Source organism: Mizuhopecten yessoensis, unplaced genomic scaffold, assembly GCF_002113885.1.
Source record: "Mizuhopecten yessoensis strain PY_sf001 unplaced genomic scaffold, ASM211388v2 scaffold10711, whole genome shotgun sequence".
NCBI lineage: Eukaryota > Metazoa > Mollusca > Bivalvia > Pectinida > Pectinidae > Mizuhopecten > Mizuhopecten yessoensis.
Genome location: NW_018408683.1, coordinates 86,883 through 109,436, shown reverse-complemented (window position 1 = coordinate 109,436; position 22,554 = coordinate 86,883). Strand labels below are relative to the sequence as shown.

The 22,554-nt window shown below is 37.1% G+C and overlaps 1 protein-coding gene across 1 annotated transcript in view; it reads left to right on the top strand.

The window, feature by feature from the left end:
• The first annotated feature begins 248 nt into the window (after positions 1-248).
• Positions 249-22,554, top strand: part of LOC110461935 (glycine receptor subunit alphaZ1-like) — a 29,701-nt gene continuing 7,395 nt past the window's right edge. Inside the window, exons 1-6 of the mRNA XM_021515677.1 lie at positions 249-335; positions 13,639-13,722; positions 15,821-15,885; positions 17,022-17,089; positions 21,615-21,841; positions 22,217-22,299. Of these exons, the coding sequence (XP_021371352.1) occupies positions 13,649-13,722; positions 15,821-15,885; positions 17,022-17,089; positions 21,615-21,841; positions 22,217-22,299 (517 nt within the window). The 5' untranslated portion in view covers positions 249-335; positions 13,639-13,648. The remainder of the gene's footprint in view (positions 336-13,638; positions 13,723-15,820; positions 15,886-17,021; positions 17,090-21,614; positions 21,842-22,216; positions 22,300-22,554) is intronic.

The following is a 22,554-nucleotide window of genomic DNA, read 5'->3' as shown; positions in this document are numbered from 1 at the left end:
TAGTGTCGACAGGAACTAGTGTTGACTTGGCGGAAGTAGAAAAGGAAACAGGGATGGCGCCGAATGCTAGTTAAATACAGCATGTCTGCTAAGTTTACAAAATTTTCCAAACAGTGTTTCATTTTAAGTGTTTTGGCCAATACGTGTTCGAGGCATCTTTTTAAACCAATGTGTGTTCAATATTAACAGTGATATTTCCGACTATGTTTCATCAAAACGGAAGCTTTTTGAGGCGTGCTCGACTGTGACAGGAACGTTTCTAAGCTTGCTTAATTTTGACGGGAACTTTCCGTGAGTAATTGAGTGTGACAGGGACTTTATCAAGTCAAAGAGTGGTGAGTACTTCATAACATTAATATATCTTTAAATCAAAGTTAATTGATAACATAAGAAATGGTGGTCTAAGCGGTTTGGGGATTTTACAATGTTAATAAGCGATATGTTTGGGTGAGAGTGCTAAGTAAAAAATAACTTTGTCAAATCTCACATAATCACTTTCAATCTGAGGAGTACCTTATTTGTTTGCAGCAAAGTAAAGTTCGACAGATATTCGTTATTCGTATTAACGAATACTGTCTAACTCGATTTTTTTTTCGCAATTTAAAAGAGACCACAAATGATAAATTTAAGAAATTAAAAAAAAGTCACGTGACCTGTTGCAAAGGTTGTTTCTTGCGACTGTGCCACGTTTTGTCAAGTTGCTAAGGTCGATTACCTTCGTGTGAGAGGCTTGTAACTATAGCAATTGATATACGTCTTTGTACAAAGATTTATTTGCTAAAAGACAATTTATACATGAAATAATGTTTACACACACACTTTGGTATTTAATAGAAAATTAGACAATGTTTGAAATAGTTCAAGCGAATGATATAATTATGTTTAATATTTCAAATGTATAGAAGAATGAGGAAAGTGTTCTGAGCTTCCTAGTGACTAGTCGGTCCCTATCTATGAGGACTTTTAATTCACTCTGACACAGTAATGAGTACATTTTGGATTTATAATTTCTGAACAAAAAAACAATTTGGCATAGTGCTTTGAGAGACGTTGCGTAAATGAGTGCAAATGAACGGTACACAAACCCCTTTGTCATCATTATACGATTTTACTGCTGTTTGTAAAAGACAAATGAACATAACGAGAGCAGGACAACTTTCTATAATAACCAGCATGAGTTTCTGGAACAGAGTATTAACCTAAAGAGCGCTCTTGTCAATTGCTTTAACAGTGACAATATCACTGCAAACACACACATTAGTATGTAGATGGACGTGTGATTGGGTCAGTTAATATATCTTAATATGACAAAGAGATAGTTATGGTATATTGACATCATTATAGTGGTTTATTTGAGGAGCGAGATATCCATAAACTGAATGTCAGTCTCTTCTGTCTTCTGTAAATCACGCAGAACAAAAATACAATAGCTGGGATTCTAAATATGAATTTAATTGGTGGCTGCTTTTTTCTGTTTAGTAGGCAAGTGTGTAACCAACATGTAATCGATTGAAATCAGACATAGCTCACGTATCTCAAAAAGTATGTCCTGTCAATAACACGAGACAGAGAAATATGCATTATGCAATTGTTAAATGGCCTTTTCGAAATCAAACCTCCAGGGATTTACGAAGTCCGTAATTGTTTTCTGTCAATACTTTATCTTTAAATAAATAAAGAGTAGTTACGTCATGGTCATGCTATAGCTATAGTTATTTTAATCTAAGACAAACATTCACTTGACAAAGACTGACAGCTTTCCCCACGTTCTATCTCTATCTGTGAGGAGATTACTTCTCCCCCGATCCATGGTTGCATGTTCATATTAATCGTTTTATCTAGTAACGTTTACAAATGTGTTTTAACGTCATTTCGCTTAATTGCTTATGCTAGTAAGTATATAGTGAGTGACACCTGAAAACATACAACCCATGAACACAATTAAAAGCCCACATGATGTTGGAGAAGGACAGACATTGATAATTGACATCACATCTGTACGGGTAGGGGGGCAACTGACAAGGGGCATGATATTTATGTGAAAAGGAAAGGTCGCTATTGAAAAATGTCTTCATGTCTGTAGAGGAAGGAAAACAAGGCCTCGACAAGAACCTGTTTGTGTGAGGCAGAAAGACATTGCAGGCGGAATTGGCAGTGATGTAACTATAAAACAATGGTAAATTACAAAGGGAAATGATAAATCATAATCGGCGAGCTTAGTTCGTCTTCCTCGATGGTCATTTTGTAAAACAGAGATGAGATGATGTAGAATTGACTGTAGTGACCTTAGGGTAAGTTCTGTAATCGATCGCCGTGTTAACATATTTATGAGATACGTTTTTCCTGTTTCTCAGGAGAGAGAGTAGCACAGTATGTGCTCCTCCAATGTTAGTCATGAGTTCATCATCAGCACATTTATTTTGTCTTTTGCCTTATTTCTTCACAACATGTTCAAAATAGTTCAAACCACAGCACGAAAAAAACGTTTCCTTGTAGTACGGACCAATGCGTTAGAAATTAGTCCATACGGTATAAGAGGCCTCGCTTACAGGCAAACATTTTCCACAAACTACTAACTGAGTTCTAATTAAATTCCCTTACTCCTATCTATTTTAATAAATTACAAAGATAGATATTTAAACACCACATGATAATAATTGAAGAGACAAACTGTCCACTAAGAGGGTACCGGAAGCACTTCTTCCCTAAGCGTACCTCACACGTGAGACAGATTTATCATAATTTACAAAAACGTAACGAGACAGTGATAACACGGTTAAAGTCAGAGTCACACGGATCCTCCACAAGTTAGCTTCACCATCGCATTTAGATAACCAGCATAACATGTATTTAAGGAACACTGTCGGCGCTGCATTTCTTAAAGTAATTGAAATATGCAATCTACTTAATAAGGTAGTTCAGTATTCTAAATGAAATCTTAATTATAATCTAAATTATCGAGAAGATATCGCAATTACTTAATCTGATAGCTTACATAGTTTTATATAGATATATGTATTTTTGATCTTTAATGAGAAGTCTTAAACATATCTTAATATAATACAGTTTATATGTTACATACGATGTCATGTACAAGAAATAAAATATCTGATATAAGCTTCTTTATATATTATATTATATTAAAACATGTTTTATTATATGATATCATGAACGAGATTCGATTTGAAATAAGAAATCCTCATGAAAATAATAAACAGAGCAATGGCGTTAGATTTAAAGCAAGTACAGCTCATTGCTATGTTTTACACTTTTACATTTAATATTTGAACCAATTCACAAAGGCAGGACTTTTGGACGTATTTTCCGAATAACAAAACTAAATAAACAGACAGAATAATAATGTTTTATCGTTAACTGTTCCTGTTAAGAGGCTAACAATGCGGTCGATACACATTGTATTAGTAAGTATATTGGCCAAAGGAGACCACTAGGTCGGGCACATTGTATAAGTAAGTAGAATAGCCAAAGGAAATCACTGTGTCGGGCACATTGTATTAGGAAGTATAATGGCCAAAGGAGATCACTCGGTCGATACACATTGTATTAGTAAGTATATTGTCCAAAGGAGATCACTGTGTCGGGCACATTGTATTAGTAAGTATAATGGCCAAAGGAGACCACTGGGTCGGGCACATTGTATAAGTAAGTATAATAGCCAAAGGAAATCACTGTGTCGGGCACATTGTATTAGTAAGTATAATGGCCAAAGGAGATCACTCGGTCGGGCACATTGTATTAGTAAGTATAATGGCCAAAGGAGACCACTGGGTCGGGCACATTGTATAGGTAAGTATAATGGCCAAAGGAGATCACTGTGTCGGGCACATTGTATTAATTAGTATATTGTCCAAAGGAGATCACTGTGTCGGGCACATTGTATTAGTAAGCATATTGTCCAAAGGAGTTCACTCGGTCGATACACATTGTATTAGTAAGTATATTGTCCAAAGGAGATCGCTCGGTCGATACACATTTTATTAGTAAGTATATTGTCCAACGGAGTTCACTCGGTCGATACACATTGTATTCGTGAGTATATTGTCCTAAGGAGATCACTCGGTCGATACACATTGTATTAGTAAGTATAATGGCCAAAGGAGACCACTGGGTCGGGCACATTGTATAGGTAAGTATAATGGCCAAAGGAGATCACTGTGTCGGGCACATTGTATTAGTAAGTATATTGTCCAAAGGAGATCACTGTGTCGGGCACATTGTATTAGTAAGTATATTGTCCAAAGGAGACCACTCGGTCGATACACATTGTATTAGTAAGTATAATGGCCAAAGGAGATCACTGGGTCGGGCACATTGTATTGGTAAGTATATTGGTCAAAGGAGATCACTCGGTCGATACACATTGTATTAGTGAGTATATTGTCCAAAGGAGATCACTCGGTCGATACACATTGTATTAGTAAGTATATTGTCCAAAGGAGATCACTCGGTCGATACACATTGTATTAGTAAGTATAATGGCCAAAGGAGACCACTGGGTCGGGCACATTGTATAAGTAGGTATAATGGCCAAATGAGATCACTGTGTCGGGCACATTGTATAAGTAAGTATAATGGCCAAAGGAGATCACTGTGTCGGGCACATTGTATTAGTAAGTATATTGGCCAAAAGAGATCGCTGTGTCGGCACATTGTATTGGTAAGCATAATGGCCAATGGAGATCACTGGGTCGGGCACATTGTATTGGTAAGAAGATTGTCCAAAGGAGATCACTCGATCGATACACATTGTATTAGTAAGTATATTGTCCAAAGGAGATCACTCGGTCGATACACATTGTATTAGTAAGTATATTGGCCAAAGGAGATCGCTGTGTCGGCACATTGTATTGGTAAGCATAATGGCCAATGGAGATCACTGGGTCGGGCACATTGTATTGGTAAGAATATTGTCCAAAGGAGATCACTCGATCGATACACATTGTATTAGTAAGTATATTGTCCAAAGGAGATCGCTCGGTCGATACACATTGTATTAGTAAGTATATTGTCCAAAGGTGATCACTCGGTCGTTACACATTGTATTAGTAAGTATATTGGCCAAAGGAGACCACTGGGTCGGGAACATTGTATAAGTAAGTATATTGGCCAAAGGAGATCACTGGGTTGGGCTCATTGTATTGGTAAGTATATTGGTCAAAGGAGATCACTCGGTCGATACACATTGTATTAGCAAGTATAATGGCCAAAGGAGACCACTGGGTCGGGCACATTGTATAAGTAAGTATATTGGTCAAAGGAGATCACTGGGTTGGGCACATTGTATTAGTGAGTATATTGGCCAAAGGAGATCACTGGGTCGGGCACATTGTATTGGTGAGTATATTGGCCAAAGGAGACCACAGGGTCAGGCAGCTGACACTGAGATCACCTTGATTTTCCATTTAAATTGGAAGCTAATTCATCCAATGACCAATGAGAAATAAAGTGTTGATCTTGCAAATATGAGATATAAAGAGGTTGCAAAAGGGAAATCAAAATACACACTGGAATTGTTATATATAATTTGTGAAAAACGTTGATACCAGGTAGAATTTGTCTTAATCAAAACAAAACGTTGGTATCACTTTACCGACTTTTACTACTCAATTTGACATACAAAAGAGGGAAAAATACAATTATATCGTTAGCGACGAGAATAAGGTCCAAACCTGGTGATGATATCGTTTTCATCTTCATTCGATCAATGTTTCCTCCTCGAATTAGCTGCTTTCTACAAAGGGAGTACCTTTTGTAAGCTTTCTCCGAAACATAAGATAGCAGTGCTCGTTTAATATAAGATGTTATATGTACAGTCGCAAAGGCGAACAGGGACGAATTGTCGACGTGGAATACTGCTGCTATTCTATTCACGTGATCATATTGTATATTGTTTTGCAGTAGAACATCAATTTTTACACACGTACATTCCAACAATTGATCAGGGATGCACTTTTCTCGCCTGCATTTAGGCATCATGAAAGGTCATGAAGGGCACAGAAACATTAATTACATTAACATGTATTTTTGTAACTGCAATAAGCCTCTCTGTCCTGACATTACCTTATATTCAACTACTCTGATGAATTGCGTAGTGGTTTAAACGCTAAAGATGACAAACAATGCACAGCAGAATTCCACTGACTGCCTGTAAAACAACCATGAAATAACGGACAAAACATCGTAAAGGTGTAAAGCGGTCAGTGTAGGTTGGTAGATATAAAGCTGTACAGCGGTCAGTGTAGGTTGGTAGATATAAAGGTGTACAGTGGTCAGTGTAGATTGGTAGATATAAAGCTGTACAGCGGTCAGTGTAGGTTGGTAGATATACAGGTGTACAGCGCGGTCAGTGTAGATTGGTAGATATAAAGCTGTACAGCGGTCAGTGTTGGTTGGTAGATATAAAGCTGTACAGCGGTCAGTGTTGGTTGGAAGATATAAAGCTGTACAGCGGTCAGTGTAGGTTGGTAGATATACAGGTGTACAGCGCGGTCAGTGTAGATTGGTAGATATAAAGCTGTACAGCGGTCAGTGAAGGTTGGTAGATATAAAGCTGTACATCGGTCAGTGTAGGTTGGTAGATATAAAGCTGTACAGCGGTCAGGGTAGGTTGGTAGATATAAAGCTGTACAGCGGGCAGTGTTGGTTGGTAGATATAAAGCTGTACAGCGGTCACTGTAGGTTGGGAGATATAAAGCTGTACAGCGGTCAGTGTTGGGTGGTAGATATAAAGCTGCACAGCGGTCAGTGTAGGTTGGTAGATATAAAACTGTACAGCGGGCAGTGTAGGTTGGTAGATATAAAGCTGTACAGCGGTCGGTGTAGGTTGGTAGATATAAAGCTGTACAGCGGGCAGTGTTGGTTGGTAGATATAAAGCTGTACAGCGGTCGGTGTAGGTTGGTAGATATAAAGCTGTACAGCAGTCAGTGTAGGTTGGTAGATATAAAGCTGTACAGCGGTCAGTGTAGGTTGGTAGATATAAAGCTGTACAGCAGTCAGTGTTGGGTGGTAGATATAAAGTTGTACAGCGGTCAGTGTAGGTTGGTAGATATGACTGCGGCAATTACGATGTAGTACATGGTTGTAGAAATTAAAGAGCCCATTGATAAGTATTATTAATGATTGAAAGTTGCCAAGTACTAAATAGCTGTGTAAACTATGTTGTCAAATGTTAAATATTTTCACGTACACAATGGTGTAAAGTAATAAAAATGTCAAAGAATAATTGTTTTAAACTTGGTTCATTTCATTTTTATTTCAACATATTTTATTGACAAAGTTTTAATATTGTCAAAGAGATTTGGCACCAACACAGCCTCTGTACGCTCTCTCCATATAAATAACACACATGTGGCAACACATGACCATTTAATGATATGATCAATATGAATTAAATAAGCCAATAATTAAGTAGTCGATGCATGTGAGGCTTATGAATAATTATTAAGAATGATAATTTTATTTTGAAATGAATGTAGCTTTTTTTCCAGACAGAAACATGCATATACATTTTACATAGTAATATTAATATACACAAACACACACACATGTACATAGCACTCATACGTACATACATACTTAAAATAAAATAACATAACACAAATCAATATATGTAGTATATGCAATCAGGCAAACCAAAATGGATGCTTCAGTATGTGTCACTTTTGATCTCGAAACTGTTTCATTACTACGCAGCATTATTACAAGGGGAGGCATCAGAACATATATGCATGTGTAAATCGAGAATGCATACATACATACATAAATACCATACATGCATACACAGCAATACATGCATACACGCATGCATGCACGCAGATATGCACATATATACTAAGCCTAAGAACATACATACATAAACATACACAAACAAACAAAAACATGTAAACATATAGCTAATTTCATGTGATTTCTTTTTTCATTTTATAAGATTATATTTCAATCATCATTTTCATCTCACGGCATTTTGCATATAGAATATTATAAACCTATATATATATACATATATAATTTAGAATATTCAATACTACAAATGTATATGTAAATATATACTTAATTGTTATATATATTATATTGTTCTTGCGTATTCTCGGGTGTCAGCTAGTTTTATTAAATTCTTTACCCATAGAGGATTTAAATTAACCTATTATAGGCTTTTAACATTTTCAGCTTTAGATTATAAAAATATTCGACCATGATTCCCATGTTTTTTCAAAGGCCTCAATTTTACCTCTCCCTTGGGCTATAACCTTGTCAATCTCTTGTACATTAAATAAATGTTTTTTAAATTAAGTCATACTAGGGTTTCTTTTCTTTCTTGAGCTACAGTAGATGAAGAATTTTGCATGAATCATGATGATATTAGTTAAATTGGATGTTTGGAATTCAGAAGTTTTGCCAAAATGTATAAATCTTCCTTTATTTCGAATGTTTGGTCAGTTTTTGATTATACGTATGTCCTGCCAGAAGTTATTTGTTATTTGACACTGATAAAAAAGATGTTTTATAGTTTCTTTGCTTTCTTGGCATAAATTACATAAATCACATTGTTTGATTCCAATCATTCGCAAATAATGATTAAGTGGAAGTATTCTTGAAAGAAGCCCGGAAGTGAACATTCAATGTTATGTCTCTTGCTATTTTGAAAGGGAGAGAGAAACTAGATCTCCAGTTAACCATTTTACTTTTTCTGTATTAGTAAGGTTTCTTCTATTATTGAGGGTGTTGTACATATCTCTACTTCCCTTTTTACTTCTTAATAATACATTGATGTGAAAGGGTATAAATCATCTTTCAATAAATGAATTATTTGATCTTATGACATTAGAAAATTTCCAGTGGTAACATTATACTTTTCTTTAAAATCTGTGTAGCTTAAAAAACCCCATCTATTTGTATTATATCTCCAACATATTCTACATTTTGTACATACCATTCATTATAGAAAAAGTGGTCATTATTAATCTTACAATTTCTATTGTATCATATTGGCGATTTTAAAAGGTCATCAAAATTTTCAAGATTTGTCATTTCTGCCACTTTGGTCCATGTTTCAAAAACATCTTTCCAAAATTGCTCAGTTTTTAATTTCATATCTTACCTAATGTTTTGGAGTATTTGTTGTCAAAAAAATAAATGAAAAATACATTTGAAATATAAAACACATTACTTAAAACAAAGCAGAAATGAAAGTGGCATATGTTCGGGCGTTGTTTTTCGTAAGGCAGGTCATAACACGGATTATAACGTCACGAGTTTTTAAAATGACTTGTAATATGTCGATTTTGTTTAAAGAGTCGCGTCTTTTTTAATAATGATGACCCTTTCATCCGACATTTCATGACAACATAAATACATTTTCCTTTAATAACAAGGAAGAAAGCCATTGTGCCAGCGATCGTCCTTGTAATGGACAAAAAGGGCAGCCGTAAGAGGTCTTTAACTGTCCATTTGACTGTTGTACATGACAGAACTTGTCAGAAGCACCAACACTAAGATGCAGGCTCCAACTGTCCGTCTTAGGTTGTGGCGAAAGTCCATTGAGGTTTGCGTGATAACATCGCTTAGCGTTTCCCTTGTCCGTCCATACAGTCTTTGTGAAAAATACAATATATTAAGGCAGAGCGACGCAATTAAGTCGATATTGTGGAAAACCCTATGAAGTTAAGCGAACTTCCTGTCCTGTGATGGCTGTAATATTAGCTTAGAAATAAAGTAATGTCTATAGTAGCTTCATCATGATGGTTTTTATGTTATGATTAATATTCTTCTCCTAAATCTTTTAAGGCATTTGTGTTTCTAATCAATAGTTGTGGACTCTAATTATTAACCATAATTTTATTTCCTGTGTAATGTGACAAAGACATGGCAATCCTCTACCCATAAAACACATCATTACGTGAGATAAGGAGATCGGACACGACTGTCTGCTGTCCTAGAACACATTGCAAGGCAAATTGATCGCTGTTCCATTAAAAAAAGTAGAATGTGAGTGTCGACAATTTGTACAGACAGTTTTGATCAGTGTTCTTTTTGTTAAACGATAGCTCATTGTCCTTGTTAAGACTTAACTAATGTCCTCTCTGAATCAACTGTGAAACACCGTAGGTGGGAAAAGCCGGCACGTTACGCTTGTATTATTTGTAGTGAATGCGTTGTTGCTGGAGTGTTATATCCATTAAGATAAGATTGACGCAAAAGCTTGAACAAAACACACCACTAAACGAACAAACAAGTGGAAACCTTCAACAATACCAAAGGCATTTATCTGTGCGATAATAACAATATGCTGTTAAAACACCAACACGACAAATATAATACTATATTTTTGCACAATAGAATATTTCGTTAAGGCACTTCACTTCAACCAGAGGTTTATTTTCGCTCAATGTAAATTGGAACCTTCAATAACCACATCATTTTATGATTTATTTGATTGCATACATGTGACTTGTACAATATCTTGAAAACCAAAACGAATGTTTGTTACACTGACAAAGCACCAATATTGTGGTCACGGTCGTAATCCTGCAGTGTTACCCCTTCATATAACATTAAGTTCTCTTCTGCAGTGCAGTTATATTCCTTCATATTAACATTTAATTCTCCACTAGAGTTTAAATTTTTTCACCATATTACTTTCACTTTTGAAGTTCAGTCCTGTATATATCCTCAATACTACACGCATTTTTCATCTAAAGAGAAAAGGCTTGTACAGTTTAATTAAGTTTGGTTAATCAAGCATGCAATAGAAATAAACCTCTCATTATTGACCCAACCCCCCGTACCAGCTGATGGACGTTTACGTCTATAGATAACGTTCGTGTGCGAAACATTCTGGAAACCTATTACGTTCAGATACTTCATTTCCAATGTCCTAAAACTAGTAACATTTCTGTTTTTCAGATTGGGTCCTCTTCAATTTCGGTGTCACGCAGTCCGTGAAATGTTTGATATGCACACGCCATCGACGCTGGTTGGGAGATTGGAATTAAAGTTTTGTTTGTTTAATAGATTCCTAAACACACGCTGGCGACCGCTGTGTCATATTTTTTCTTTGTTTCTTTATTTTTCAGAGTAATCCATAACTACCGGGAGGACACTTTCGTAAAAGTGCTTTGAGACTAAGAAACCGCCGAAAGTTTGTTAATAATACCAGTGTGTAGATATACACTGCCAATCTCTCATGTAACTACCCAGTGCAAGTCGGCCGGTAGTATTGTGATAATTGAATTATTCCGATAGCATTCATTGTTAAAACAATTAACTCTGTAAATACATTACGTGATTGGCTGCTTTGAGCCCAGGAGAACATTTGAAATTATTACTGTGTTTTCTGTAACCTGATGATTTTGGACTGACTAACATTGTATTGTTTTGGTACATTCAATTCATGCCATGTGTTTTCGACCTGACAAGCACACACGCCAGACATCTAACATCTATCTATAGTAATCAGTTCGTTTCCAACTGAACTCGTGGGTACTAGCACTTTAGACATTTCCGTCTCTGGTAATCTATTTTTTCGGTTTTCACAATAACTTGGTACTAATGCAGTGTAGCATGTACTAAATGTTGACCTTGTATATGTACAGAACAGTAGGTACTTGTACTCTTGCTGGTTATTTTGAGTTTAAAACAATTGGCTATGCCTGCGGCAGTAGGCATTTTAATCTAATTGTTTTATGTACGAAAAGAGAAAATATTAGAAAGTTCGGCACTGATGTTAATTCATTTATAGCTGATATTAGTTTTGCTCGTAGTAATGAGACATACATTATAACTAGTCTCTTTAGTAAGCGTTTACACAACCAAGATATACTTCCAACAATGAAACATACAGTATAACTAGTCTCTTTAGTACGCGTTAACACAACCAAGATGTACTTACAATAATGAGACATACAGTATAACTAGTCTCTTTAGTAAGCGTTTACACAACCAAGATGTACTTACAACAATGAGACATACAGTATAACTAGTCTCTTTAGTAAGCGTTTACACAACCAAGATATACTTACAACAATGAAACATACAGTATATCTAGTCTCTTTAGTAAGCGTTTACACAACCAAGATGTACTAACAATAAAGGGATATACATTGTAGCTAGTCTCTTAAGTAAGCGTTTACACAACCAAGATGTACTAACAATAAAGGGATATACATTGTAGCTAGTCTCTTAAGTAAGCGTTTACACAACCAAGATATACTTACAATAATGAGACATACAGTATAACTAGTCTCTTTAGTAAGCGTTAACACAACCAAGATGTACTTACAACAATGAGACATACATTATAACTAGGCTCTTTAGTAAGCGTTTACACAACCAAGATGAACTAACAATAAAGGGATATCCAATGTAGCTAGTCTCTTTAGTAAGCGTTTACACAACCAAGATGAACTTACAATACTGAGAGAAACAGTGTAACTAGTCTCTTTAGTAAGCGTTTACACAACCGAGATATACTTACAATAATGAGACATACAGTATAACTAGTCTCTTTAGTAAGCGTTAACACAACCAAGATGTACTTACAACAATGAGACATACATTATAACTAGGCTCTTTAGTAAGCGTTTACACAACCAAGATGAACTAACAATAAAGGGATATCCAATGTAGCTAGTCTCTTTAGTAAGCGTTTAAGCAACCAAGATATACTCACAATAAAGGGATATCCAATGTAGCTAGTCTCTTTAGTAAGCGTTTACACAACCAAGATATACTCACAATAAAGGGATATCCAATGTAGCTAGTCTCTTTAGTAAGCGTTTACACAACCAAGATGAACTAACAATAAAGGGATATCCAATGTAGCTAGTCTCTTTAGTAAGCGTTTAAGCAACCAAGATATACTCACAATAAAGGGATATCCAATGTAGCTAGTCTCTTTAGTAAGCGTTTAAACAACCAAGATATACTCACAATAAAAGGATATACAATGTACCTAGTCTCTTTAGTAAGCGTTTACACAACCAAGATGAACTTACAATACTGAGAGAAACAGTGTAACTAGTCTCTTTAGTAAGCGTTTACACAACCAAGATGAACTTACAATAATGAGACATACAGTAAAACTAGTCTCTTTAGTAAGCGTTTACTATTATTATTATCTAATCGATGGGGCGTATCTTTTATTTGTTTTAATTCTTCAATTGTTGGGACCACAGAGGTCCCTGTTTGCATTTAATCCTTTTTTAGTAAAAGCGGTTTTGTTTTATTTATTTTGCAGATACCTCGAATAGATGTTTACTAGTGCTCAGTTTTTATTTACTGTAACACACGGAATTGCATTTAGTTGTTTGTGTTTGCAATCCTGTATCGATATTTGCTGACTGCGAGTTATTGTCTGTCCAAACATGCATGACTCCACTGCAATGGTAGTGAATGCGTCTATCTAAAATGGTCTGCATATTGGTAGTGGGATACAAGCATTGGTAGCCAGTGATGTCTAAGGCAGTCTAGTCTGGTCGTATCGGCCAATACAATCCAATTTCTGGGATGTTGACAAATCTTGAGTGTTAGGCTGCCTACATTGGTTTGCAAGTGCTAATTTTGGGGATCTGTCAACACATTTATATTGCTGTAGTAATAACAGTGTTCTTTCCTCACAGACTGTGCGACATGGTGTCCTTTCGTTTAGGCCTGGTAATCGTTTACCTCCATCTACATCCCAGGACAGCAGACCCTCAGACCAGGTAAGTATTTTACATAGCAGCAATACAATACTTATATATGATAGGTCTTTATTTCCTTGCTTAGCAACAGACAGAAACTTATATACTCTTGATTTCCTCCATTAGCAACAAGTAATAAGTAAGCTCATATATGATACTTTATTTATCATAGATAGATATTCCTAACTCCCCCCATCCAGGAGATGCTAACTGTTAAATGTTAATCATAGTCCCATTGAGCTATATAACGTTAAGGTTATACCAACACGGCACCATTGGGCACACCATCAGGTTTACATTTTACCAAAAGCATCTTGGCGCTGATTACGTCTGCTAGACATAGCATACATTCTTTCGGCGGGTGCCTCGGTAGCCGTAATCGCTTACGCGCTCAGTCATTGTACTACTGTGTGCAATCAAGCGTGAGCTTCAGACCACTCGCTTTCCCAATAATTTCGGTTCGATCTCCAGCGGTGGTTGGAAAAAGAGAGTAATATCTGATAGGGTTAGTTGTTATCCCTCTGATGGCACGGTGGTTTCCCCCCGTGGGTTTTCCTCCACCACGAAAACACCATTTGTTCCCTTAGCGGCGTCGTAATAAAAGCTCTACAGAGTTATGTTTGTTGTTGACAATTGTACACGACGTTAAATAAAGATTATTATTATTACGTGTTCCTCTTTTCAGAAAACGTATTCATATAAAAGAGGATGAGTTAAACAATCTAATTGTCATCGAAACACTGCATGCTATGTACACCTGAAATAGTTCCGACAGTTTCTATTACATTGTATATACTATTGCATAGCTCTTCCTACCGCTTCCGAAACTACATCGCAACGTCGTCCAAAACTTTCTGACAAAACCGACATATTCACTTTCGTAAAACCGACATTTAAATTTACTTTGCCGATGTTATGTTTTCTAATGTTGCGGAGAAATCGTTAATCTGTCTATTGTTGTAGATGTAAAACAGCCTTTGTTGTAAGTGATTGTTTTATGTGTGGTACGACGAGGTATATACAAGTACGAGCATTTTTGTCTTTTCATAATTAGAGATATTCATATTATAAAACTTGTATTTTAATTATTCATTTGTGTTCTTTTTGAGCAATTTATATTGTAAATTTGTAATTTGTATACAATTCAGTCAATTTGTAATTGAATTTTTATGATTCAAATTCGAGGTCTTATGCTTGATATTAGTACGTTAATAAAATCTTGCGATTTGTTTTATAAATCTTGTGATGTATGATAAGTACAATCTGCAGTAAAGTAAATAAGATCTAATTCTTTATTCTTTATTAGACTTTTATCATTGTTCAGAACGTCTATCTCCGCTATGTTTGATTTCCTTAGTCTTACAATCCGTACGTGCTTTTCATTATTCAAAGCAAGTCTTCATATCTGTTAATTTCTGGTTAAAACAAGGAAATTAAATGTTCAGCCATTGGAAAATGCAGTCGAAAAGAATATAAACGACAACACCAGATTACTCATGATGCTAATTTTAACATATACACAATTTTTGTCCATTACGAAAATAAACCACTTGATTCCTAACAAGCTGTGATTATGAATATAAATGTTCAATTACTGTATATAATAATGTGAAAATAAATCACTAATTTTACTTGTTACATGAATATCGTAAGAGTTGAAATATAATCACAGTTTTAACCTAGATAAACCACACGTTCTATGATAGATTTTGTACCATAAATATATTTTGTTTCAAATGAGTCAACCGTACAAGCGTAATATTCGTATATTTAAACAGACAATAAAAAGGTAAAAAATTCAGATTACTGATATAAAACAAATCGTTATCTGCCTGGCCTATCTTCAAACTCAATTAATCAGAAATCGAACGCAATTGAAAGTATCTATTTGGGGCCTAATCATCTCCATCCTCGTGATGTCAGTTTATCCAGCAGTAAGTCTTAAGATTCAACAGTCAAATCCGACAGAGCTGCTATCTCCTGTAGTCATGTATCTAAAGTTTACATCAGGCTAGGAGTAATGGAATCACATCTGTTGACAGAATATGTTTATAAAAAGGATGTGAGTTACATCTGTCTACTTTGTATTCAGTTGAGTATGTTGTTGTTTACTGTATAGGTCTGACTTCATTGGAGCCCTCATTATCGACTATGATAACCGGATACCGCCAAACTTTGAGAAAAGTGAGTACAGCTCGTTTCCTTATATGTTGTGTAATCCGATAAATCGCGCCACAGCATTAGTGGTGTTCGTAATAAGTGATTATGTTATCTTAATTGAATCCAAATTCGTCCAATTTCATGTCTGTACTTTTGAGGATGTTCTTCTTTGTAAGTTGTTAATTGGTTGTTACATGTATGCTGATTCTAAACAGGTCGAGTTTGTTTTTGTGGGGAATGACATTAATAATTTTATACGTACTCTAATTCATTTGAAATATTATCGGAATAATTGATATTTATAAAACCTTTGTTCAACTTTGAGAGGGTAGAAATATTATAATAACTCGATACAATGGTGGGTGCTTTACATACAGATTCTTTCAGACGATTTGCTGTCACGAATGGTATTTGTTTATTAAACAACCCTCAACAACTGTATTAGCATCTAAAGCATGCATCAAAAATGATATAACTGACACATTAGACCCGAGTCAGTAAATGCCGCGCGACAGATACATTATGCCATTACATGTGATGTTTGTATGTACAACGTACGTGCAAAAGACATGGAGTGTCAGATATAATGAGTACCACAAAACGGACAGTGCATGTTAGTGACGTCACGGTGGATGAAAAGCTGCTGAAGTTTGTGTTTAGACATCTCCAATTTCAAACGTACCCGGCAATATTGCAAGAACTCATATTCAAACTATCAAGGGTGTTCGCCAGGCACGTGCTGCGTTCGTTTTCAGGCCATGTAACATAGTGAAACACTCATCCTATAATTATAAAGGTGATTGCAGTGAATTATAACGATTACTATCTATTGACATAGCCGTTTTGATATTCTGAACTAGGAGACAGCATATTTACATGCTGTGGTTTTCAAACTAATCATCTTAGATAAATACACTGCAAAACGAAATAATCATGGTTTTGCTTTCAGTAAATGAATGGTTATTATAAAATCGTCTAATAATATTTCTTAGTTATAAAGTTTTTTTGCTGAACATCATTGTAAGACATACGACGTCCTGTGGACGACCTGTCTTGGCTACGTATAAACCATATTTACCAAATTAACTAGGAAATTTCAAGGAACACCTTATGGACGACTATTCTAGTTTGTAGATTGAAAATGTTTCCTCTTTTTACAGACAATTACACAGAGGTTAATGTCAGCTTGTTCATCAACAATATTGATTCAATTAGTGAAAGATCAATGGTAAGTATAGTTAGCAGTGGGACGTGTTGTCAGTTAAGTTAGACAAAGTTCGTTCAATGTAGTAAGCAATTGGGCGTGTTTTAGTTTTCAGTAAAGCTAGACGTAGTTCCTGGATTGTGCAATGGTAAATATAGTCAGCAGTGGGACGTGTTCATTCGACAGTAAAGTAAGGCGTAGTTAGTGGACTGTGCAATGGTACATGTACAAATGTGAGTACAGCTAGCAGCTGAGTACAACGTATGTTAAGTCGTCATTAACGTTAGTCATAGTTCATTGCTCGTTGGTAAATAATGTTAGCAGTGGGACGTGTTCGGTCGGCAATAAAGTTGGTCGCAGCTCGTGGATTGTTCAATGGTAAATATTGTTACGGTAGCAGTGGGACGGATTTTTGGTCGTCAAAAAAAATGGCGTTGTTTCCGGACTGTTTAATGGTAAGTGAAGTTAACAATGGGACGTGTTTAGGTTTCAGTAAAGTTAGACGCTACTCCCGGACTGTTGAATGGTAAGAGTAGTTAATAGTGGGACGTGTTAGGTTTCAGTAAAGTTAGACGCTACTCCCGGACTGTTTAATGGTAGGAGTAGTTAACAGTGGGACGTGTTTAGGTTTCGGTAAAGTTAGACGCTACTCCCGGACTGTTGAATGGTAAGAGTAGTTAATAGTGGGACGTGTTAGGTTTCAGTAAAGTTAGACGCTACTCCCGGACTGTTGAATGGTAAGAGTAGTTAATAGTGGGACGTGTTTAGGTTTTAGTAAAGTTAGACACTACTCCCGGACTGTTTAATGGTAAGTGAAGTTAACAGTGGGACGTGTTTAGGTTTCAGTAAAGTTAGTCGCTACTCCCGGACTGTTTAATGGTAAGAGTAGTTAACAGTGGGACGTGTTTAGGTTTCGGTAAAGTTAGACGCTACTCCCGGACTGTTGAATGGTAAGAGTAGTTAATAGTGGGACGTGTTAGGTTTCAGTAAAGTTAGACGCTACTCCCGAACTGTTTAATGGTACAAGTAGTTAACAGTGGGACGTGTTTAGGTTTCGGTAAAGTTAGACGCTACTCCCGGACTGTTGAATGGTAAGAGTAGTTAATAGTGGGACGTGTTTAGGTTTCAGTAAAGTTAGACACTACTCCCGGACTGTTTAATGGTAAGAGTAGTTAACAGTGGGACGTGTTTAGGTTTCAGTAAAGTTAGATGCTACTCCCGGACTGTTTAATGGTACAAGTAGTTAACAGTGGGACGTGTTTAGGTTTCGGTAAAGTTAGACGCTACTCCCGGACTGTTTAATTGTAAGTGAAGTTAACAGTGGGACGTGTTTAGGTTTCAGTAAAGTTAGATGCTACTCCCGGACTGTTTAATGGTACAAGTAGTTAACAGTGGGACGTGTTTAGGTTTCAGTAAAGTTAGGCGCTACTCCCGGACTGTTTAATGGTAAGAGGAGTTAATAGTGGGACGTGTTTAGGTTTCAGTAAAGTTAGACACTACTCCCGGACTGTTTAATGGTAAGAGTAGTTAGCCGTGGGACGTGTTTAGGTTTCAGTAAAGTTAGTCGCTACTCCCGGACTGTTTAATGGTAAGAGTAGTTAATAGTGGGCCGTGTTTAGGTTTCAGTAAAGTTAGACGCTTCTCCCGGACTGTTTAATGGAAAGAGTAGTTAGCCGTGAGACGTGTTTATGTTTCAGTAACGTTAGACGCTGCTCCCGGACTGTTTAATGGTACGAGTAGTTAGCCGTGAGACGTGTTTAGGTTTCAGTAAAGTTAGATGCTACTCCCGGACTGTTTAATGGTACGAGTAGTTAGCTGTGAGACGTGTTTAGGTTTCAGTAAAGTTAGATGCTACTCCCGGACTGTTTAATGGTAAGAGTAGTTAACAGTGGGACGTGTTAGGTTTCAGTAAAGTTAGACGCTGCTCCCGGACTGTTTAATGCTACGAGTAGTTAGCCGTGAGAGTAGTTAGCCGTGAGACGTGTTTATGTTTCAGTAACGTTAGACGCTGCTCCCGGACTGTTTAATGGTACAAGTAGTTAACAGTGGGACGTGTTTAAGTTCAGTAAAGTTAGACGCTACTCACGGACTGTTTAATGGTAAGAGTAGTTAATAGTGGGACGTGTTTAGGTTTCAGTAAAGTTAGACGCTACTCCCGGACTGTTTAATGGTACGAGTAGTTAGCCGTGAGACGTGTTTAGGTTTCAGTAAAGTTAGACGCTACTCCCGGACTGTTTAATGGTACGAGTAGTTAGCCGTGAGACGTGTTTAGGTTTCAGTAAAGTTAGACGCTACTCCCGGACTGTTTAATGGTACGAGTAGTTAGCCGTGAGACGTGTTTAGGTTTCAGTAAAGTTAGACGCTACTCCCGGACTGTTTAATGGTACGAGTAGTTAGCCGTGAGACGTGTTTAGGTTTCAGTAAAGTTAGACGCTACTCCCGGACTGTTTAATGGTACGAGTAGTTAGCCGTGAGACGTGTTTAGGTTTCAGTAAAGTTAGACGCTACTCCCGGACTGTTTAATGGTACGAGTAGTTAGCCGTGAGACGTGTTTAGGTTTCAGTAAAGTTAGACGCTACTCCCGGACTGTTTAATGGTACGAGTAGTTAGCCGTGAGACGTGTTTAGGTTTCAGTAAAGTTAGACGCTACTCCCGGACTGTTTAATGGTACGAGTAGTTAGCCGTGAGACGTGTTTAGGTTTCAGTAAAGTTAGACGCTACTCCCGGACTGTTTAATGGTACGAGTAGTTAGCCGTGAGACGTGTTTAGGTTTCAGTAAAGTTAGACGCTACTCCCGGACTGTTTAATGGTACGAGTAGTTAGCCGTGAGACGTGTTTAGGTTTCAGTAAAGTTAGACGCTACTCCCGGACTGTTTAATGGTACGAGTAGTTAGCCGTGAGACGTGTTTAGGTTTCAGTAAAGTTAGACGCTACTCCCGGACTGTTTAATGGTACGAGTAGTTAGCCGTGAGACGTGTTTAGGTTTCAGTAAAGTTAGACGCTACTCCCGGACTGTTTAATGGTACGAGTAGTTAGCCGTGAGACGTGTTTAGGTTTCAGTAAAGTTAGACGCTACTCCCGGACTGTTTAATGGTACGAGTAGTTAGCCGTGAGACGTGTTTAGGTTTCAGTAAAGTTAGACGCTACTCCCGGACTGTTTAATGGTACGAGTAGTTAGCCGTGAGACGTGTTTAGGTTTCAGTAAAGTTAGACGCTACTCCCGGACTGTTTAATGGTACGAGTAGTTAGCCGTGAGACGTGTTTAGGTTTCAGTAAAGTTAGACGCTACTCCCGGACTGTTTAATGGTACGAGTAGTTAGCCGTGAGACGTGTTTAGGTTTCAGTAAAGTTAGACGCTACTCCCGGACTGTTTAATGGTACGAGTAGTTAGCCGTGAGACGTGTTTAGGTTTCAGTAAAGTTAGACGCTACTCCCGGACTGTTTAATGGTACGAGTAGTTAGCCGTGAGACGTGTTTAGGTTTCAGTAAAGTTAGACGCTACTCCCGGACTGTTTAATGGTACGAGTAGTTAGCCGTGAGACGTGTTTAGGTTTCAGTAAAGTTAGACGCTACTCCCGGACTGTTTAATGGTACGAGTAGTTAGCCGTGAGACGTGTTTAGGTTTCAGTAAAGTTAGACGCTACTCCCGGACTGTTTAATGGTACGAGTAGTTAGCCGTGAGACGTGTTTAGGTTTCAGTAAAGTTAGACGCTACTCCCGGACTGTTTAATGGTACGAGTAGTTAGCCGTGAGACGTGTTTAGGTTTCAGTAAAGTTAGACGCTACTCCCGGACTGTTTAATGGTACGAGTAGTTAGCCGTGAGACGTGTTTAGGTTTCAGTAAAGTTAGACGCTACTCCCGGACTGTTTAATGGTACGAGTAGTTAGCCGTGAGACGTATTTAGGTTTCAGTAAAGTTAGACGCTACTCCCGGACTGTTTAATGGTACGAGTAGTTAGCCGTGAGACGTGTTTAGGTTTCAGTAAAGTTAGACGCTACTCCCGGACTGTTTAATGGTACGAGTAGTTAGCCGTGAGACGTATTTAGGTTTCAGTAAAGTTAGACGCTACTCCCGGACTGTTTAATGGTACGAGTAGTTAGCCGTGAGACGTATTTAGGTTTCAGTAAAGTTAGACGCTGAGAACACATCGCAGTTATCAGAGAGTGTTTCTACAATGTAATATGATGATTAAGGATGACTTAACTTTAATAAGGCGCATATCGGATGAACACGCTTTGTGGAAAATGTATATAAGCATTGAAGATCATATTTAAAGGCAATTATGAATACCTTGATATTCCTCGGGGAATTTCTTTTTGTTTATTCAAATATGCTTTAAGGAAAAGAAATGGAATACGGCAAAACTATTAAAACATGATGTGAAAAAAATGGAAACGTTAATAAATGATCAGACTGATGTAGAATAACTATCCAATTTTCCTCCTCTATGTATCACGTGTGTGTATGTTTTGGCCCTCTGAGTAGACGAGATGTCATTAGGGTGTATCAGCCTTATTTCCTGTGCTACTGTTGGTTACTACCTTACAGGACTTCACAATGAATGCGTTCATTCAACAAGAGTGGTTTGACTTCCGCCTCCAATTCTTTGACCTAATCGACGCTCCCTATTTGGAACTCGATGCCAAACTTATAGACGATGTCTGGGTACCTGACTTGTATTTCACTAATGAGAAATCAGCCTTTTCCCATGACGTCACAGTTGCTAATAAGATGATGCACCTATACTCTAATGGTCGTGTGGTGTATCGACAAAGGTGAGTGGAGAAAAAACTCGTTAGTATGGACACTTTGGCTTGCGTGCACAAAGCTCCTGTAACCGAAAGCTCGCTTGATTGGCCAATTAATCTTCCTACAAAGAACACTCCGTTGTTTGCGTAATTTATCTTCTGTGTACAGCGAAACATCGTTTGTAGAATTTTTCACATTTCATAAATCATGCCTGAATCAACTGATTAAGTCACAGCAAATAAGCAATGTGTAAGATAAATGAGAGACAACCTTTAAAATATAATTTGATAAAAAGTATACTCAAACCAATAATCATTAGCCTGCCGCTACAATCATTTAAGCTGACGGTATATATAAGGTTTCCACGTTGGTAGTGTTACTGATGTAAATATTGCCACTAGAGTTTCAGTGACCGCTTCCTGTCCAATGAAACTCCACAAGTACCCATTCGATTCCCAAGTCTGCTCACTGTACATTCAGAGCTGTAAGTATCATATTTTTAACATGTCTTTTAAATGACTAAAAAATAGTTTTTTTTATGTTATAAGAAAAAGAAAAAATATTTGCTTTTTTTTTGAAAATTTGACCAGCAACCTTCTTTTCAATCGGAAAGGTTTTTACAAAATCGCTTAAAGATGTTTACGGTCGCCATCAGACCCCGTTTCCCGACCGCACCATGTTAGTTTCTACTGAGATACAGTTTGTCTTACATCGATAAGGGGACTGCGGGTGCTCATAT